Here is a 5,000-nt window from a genome sequence, read left to right as displayed (position 1 = left end):
ATTGATATTGTCCATATATAAAACTCTATGAACACTATGATACCATTATCAGCTTACAACATCATTTTTTTTGTAATTATCTAACTGAATAAGTTATTCATGACAGTGAATGAGAATCATTAACGGCTTCCAGTCAGGCCGCCACTGTGTCAGACCAGCTCTAGTCTACGTACACTTGTTTGCAGAGCATTAAAAAAGCCCTCAAAATTCAACCGGTGGGTTAATAAATACATCGGGTGAATTATTTTAGTTTCCCGGTTGTAAAACTTTACCCAGACAAGCGCTAATGTTTGACTGCGTGCCGATGACGTTATTAGTTTCCTCCAAAAAAGTTCCGGCTGAGGCACAGGAAGTCAACCGCACTACTGGAATAAAAAAAATGTAGGAATTTGACCAAAGAAATGTCAGATATTTGAAGAATGTGAGTGAGAATGATTCCGAAACAAAGCGGCGTGGTGGTGTGATATTTACATCCACAATCTGAGCTTTTAACAAAGTGAAAGTTAAGACGCGCGCACAACTTCAGGAGACGCACTGCTTCAAAATATGAACATGAGCGCAACACTTGGAAATAAGACATTACCGGTCAAGACTCAAAACACTTGGTAGGAGCTTACCTGTTGAGACCCTTAGCAGTCTGGAAGGCAGGTAGTGGGAATAGCCTATTTGATTTTGGTGAAGAATATCTGTATATGTTTTTTTTTTGTTGTTTATTTTTTTTTTTTTGCTCCCTCCTCTCTTTCCTGGAGTCGTTTGAAGCGCACGGAGGGCAGGAATTTCAGGAATTAGCCGTGGTATGACATGAAGCCTGGAAAAGCCAGAGAAAAAGACCAAGGGAGAGAAGGAGGGAGGGAGGGAGGCAGGTCTGACCGGTCAACACGTAATGAGGGAGGAGTGGGGTGGAGGAGTGGAGGGGTGGGGTGGGGTGGGGGGTGGGTGGGGGGGGGTTCAGAGGGGAGGGCTCCGGGCTCCGAAAAGGAAAAGAGCCACAGCCCGCCCGGCCGGGTGGGGGCAAAGGAAATCACATCAAGAAAGAAAAAAAAAAAAACAAGCCGGGGGAATTGTCATTGCCTGTGGAAGGAGGGACAGACACATGAAAGGCAAAGGGACTATAAGAGCTAAGAATAGAGCTTTAGTGGGCTGCAGGAGTGAAGGTACAGTATAGGTCTTATATGCGTTCAACCCGTTATTATGGCTCTTTATACGTGTTGCTTTTGTGTGTGTTGGTGGATGTACGGAGGGTAAACCCGCCTCAGCTCAGTTTACCCACCTTTTTATTTGTGGGTTTACACGTTTTTAGGCTGACAGAAATATGATATAAAAGTAAGCATCACAATTACATGAGATGGTATGATGTTATATTGTGCATCTATGAGAATAGCGTCTTTAAAGTGGAAATAAAAACATAAAATAATGCTTTTCTGAATTGATACGATTTTTTGTATAGTGCGTGTTTGCCTTATGATGATCACCGACTGGAGTTCGTGGTTTACATTTTTGTTTAGCACTGCACCACGAATGATAATTCTGTAACAGCAACTAATGTTGATGTTTAGGATGTTAGATTTTTATTAAATTGCTTCCTGTTCTTCCAGGGTGTCAAAGTGCCGCCAGCCAAGTGCTGGTAAATGTTGTCTGTCCATTCCTGCAGCCACTTGCCAGGTGTTTTTCTAGTTTATGGAAGATATTAATTATTTAAACACCCATTTTATCTGGTAAAAAATAAATAAATAAAAAACAATCTGTGACTTTTGAACATTATATTTTTTTTTAGGAATTCACCTGCCACCAATTTAGATTCCTACCCAAACCTTCACTCATCAGTTGCCTAATCTCTAGCAACGAAAGCAATGATATTCTTGGACTTGAACATGTTGTGCAATTTATTATAGAGGTCTAACTGTCTGAGATGTGATTGTGGACTTTGGACAGTATGAGGCAGCATGTGCAGCATAGAATGAACTAGGTAACAGAGCCCTCCAGTGGATAATATTGGTATTGCAGAGTACAAGCCTAATGCATATGCTATGCTATATTTAAAACTATACACTACTAAAGCAGTGTTGATACTAGTTGCCCAAAAATACACGAATAGAAAATTTTCCTCAGAAAGATGATTCAGACATTGTTCTAATTAAAATCACTTTATTTATACAGTTTCATTGCATTCTCAATCAAGTTTAAGGCAAACCTAGTGGTGTTTTAGAAGCACGCTGATACTGATTGGCCTAAGATACATTTCGGTCAACATCAAATCTATCCAAATCCAAGTGAAAGATGTATTCACGTTGATTTTCTGTGTCATCATGACTCTTTCACACTCTCATTACATTTTTCTCAGTCTTCCTTTTGGTGTTCACTCCTACTCCAATGAAAATTTCATTTACTTAAAACAGTGGTACATATACCCGACAACCCAAAGTGGTCTACAAACAGTCTGAACTAGACTCTGTGAAATAAAGCCTATTACAAACTACAGGAGATTTTCTTTGCGCTCATTTGAAGAAAAAAAAAAAAAAAAAGAGATTAACTTTGTCTAAGAAGAATATAAATTAACTTAAAAGCCTCCTGTTGAAGAAGAAGTTGTACTATTGTATTTAAAAAAAAAAAAAAAAGTTTCTATAGAAAATACTTGGAATGTATAAGGAAGTATTATACAAAATTCAATCTGTCATTTGGCTGGACGGCAACATCTTCAGTGACAGTCCTCATTGGTGCATTTCAGGTTTATGGGTGAAGTCGGTGACAGAAAGAGAGAGAGAAAACACTGTTCCAAGTGGATTCACACTGTGCTATACAATAATGTACACATGTAGGGACCGACTGTAAGCTTGACAAAAGTGAGCTCTCGCAAAACATCGGGGCCTTGGGAATAGTGAGACTAGACGTCGCTACCAGAAGCTCGGGGTCCACGGCGTCTTTCCTCATGTGGGAAGGGATTTTTGGTCCGAGCTGCATAAACCGCACACAGCACTAATGGAAGGTGTCCAGAAGCTGGGAGCTAAACCCTAATTCCCCAGAATCCCTCATGTTCATAAACTATCAGTCCAGTTCGTTTAAGGGTCTGCCCTCGATATGACCCCAAAGGCACACACACACACACACACACACACACACACACACACACACACACACACGTCTATCTTCATGCTCTGAGCCATCCAAGTCCAGAGAGTGTGTCCTCTTCTTCTGCACGACCCTCCATGCTTCTTTTCCAACAACGCGCTCCTTACCTACTTATCATTTTTTGGACAGGAATTTCATCTTGTTTCCTGAAAAAACATAAACACAAGCAACATATTTGATCAAGACAGGTGAACATTTGTACATACCCGTGAGGGAGTACGCTATATATGTGTTTTTACACTCATATAGTGCATGAGGTAAGGGTTTACTTGTAAGGAGAGAGTGTAGGAGGAGGGGGGGATGTACAATAAATCTCACCTAGCCCCTTGAGGAATTTGTTAACTCCTCGTTGTTCGCTCCCAGGCAGCGAGTCCAGATACTCCTGTGCTCTCACCTCAAACAGACCTGCACACAAAACAACACACAGGTTATTAAATCCAGCATTCCCATTTACACATAACAAGAATCAAGATGCAGCATTATTTTGGTAGGCTTCTAAGAAAATATACACATCTATACAAATCAAAATACGTAAAAGAAATCCCTGATCTCAACTGGACTAACTTGGATAAATAAAGGTTAAATAAATTGAATAAATTGTGTATTGCGTAAATCTCAAAATTCTCACAATCTTGATGTGCAACTACTATCAGACTAACACTGAGTAGATCACTATGGATTAAAACAACACTGCAAAAACAGCAGATACAATGTGTTTAACATTGTTGTGCTGGATTGCAGCATCTAGGCCTATGGAACAACTTTCTAACATTATGCAATTAGAAATTATATATGCAATTAGAAATATATTCAATTTCAATTTGGAAGTAATGCACACTGGTATTGAAGGGGCACAGGCTGATAGAGAAAAAAAAATCAGAAAAAAAAAAAGTAAAGCTCAAAAGCAAAAAATATGAATTTATTTTGAACAAGAGTTTTAAATTTACTGCAGTGGGATCACAGGTAATTAAATAAGGCACCCTGACACTTCCTCTCTCAGTACCTCGGAGTCCCTGCCTGCGTAGCTCCCTCTCCTGGATGAAGCCGGTGAACATCTGGGTCTCCATGAAAACCTCCAGGAACCTCCTCAGGCTCTTGGAGGTCACCGCCTTGCGAAAGGCCTCGCGCTGGAAGGACGAGGAGGAGGAGGAGGAGGAGGAGGAGGAGGAGGGGTTGGGCGTGGAGGGAGAGGAGACGGACGACTCATCCTCCCGCTCCGCTCCGCCCATGAAGAGGGAGTAGTGACCCACCATTTCCACGAAGAAACGCACGAAGGCCTCCGACACCACCGTGCTGAGGGAGCAGGAGTCTGGGAGGAGGCGGGAGAGAGAGCCAGGAGGAGGAGGACGAAGAGAGACGAGGCGGAAGGAAATGAGAGAGAAAGGTTTAGGATTTGGTCATAGGAGTTACTGGGGCGATAAGTACGTACATATTTTTACTGCTCCATAGCACAATGTGACCATAATATATCTACAGGTGGTTGAGAGGATTGTTGATCAATACCAATGACTCAATGATTACTTGTTGAGATTTCTGCCTTTCAAAACTTTCAGTACACTCCCAATCTACTCCCCATGCATTCCCATGTCCAAGCATTTTCAACTGCTCAGCGACAGAGGACGGTGCAATGAGCAAGCGTCCGGTGTCCCAAGACATTTACAATGGCTAAAAAGCCTCGTTCTCAAGCCAAAAAAATAAATAAAGTATTACTACCGTATTCTGCTTAGTTATATATTACCTCTTCACTAGATGTTTCTGCTGGATCTTTGCTCTGATTAGCTACCTTACTTATCTCTATTGTGAAAATGTGACAGAGGTCATAGATTACTTAAAGCCATTGTATAATTTGACATTTTGTTTGTATGTTACATGAA

At 41.1% G+C, this 5,000-nt stretch overlaps 1 protein-coding gene across 1 annotated transcript; it reads right to left on the bottom strand.

Annotated features, from left to right (window-relative positions):
- Nucleotides 1-2,125: 2,125 nt before the first annotated feature.
- Nucleotides 2,126-4,408, bottom strand: LOC144538413 (DENN domain-containing protein 2A-like). The gene is made up of 3 exons (XM_078282447.1): nucleotides 4,130-4,408; nucleotides 3,445-3,531; nucleotides 2,126-3,272 (listed from the first exon to the last, which is right to left on the bottom strand). Exons 1-3 carry the CDS (start codon nucleotides 4,377-4,379, stop codon nucleotides 3,241-3,243), a joined length of 369 nt encoding a protein of 122 aa, XP_078138573.1. The 5' UTR covers nucleotides 4,380-4,408; the 3' UTR covers nucleotides 2,126-3,240.
- Nucleotides 4,409-5,000: the final 592 nt, after the last annotated feature.

Source organism: Centroberyx gerrardi, unplaced genomic scaffold (genome assembly GCF_048128805.1).
Source record: "Centroberyx gerrardi isolate f3 unplaced genomic scaffold, fCenGer3.hap1.cur.20231027 Scaffold_163, whole genome shotgun sequence".
Classification (NCBI taxonomy): domain Eukaryota; kingdom Metazoa; phylum Chordata; class Actinopteri; order Beryciformes; family Berycidae; genus Centroberyx; species Centroberyx gerrardi.
This window is presented reverse-complemented; position numbering and strand designations above follow the sequence as displayed.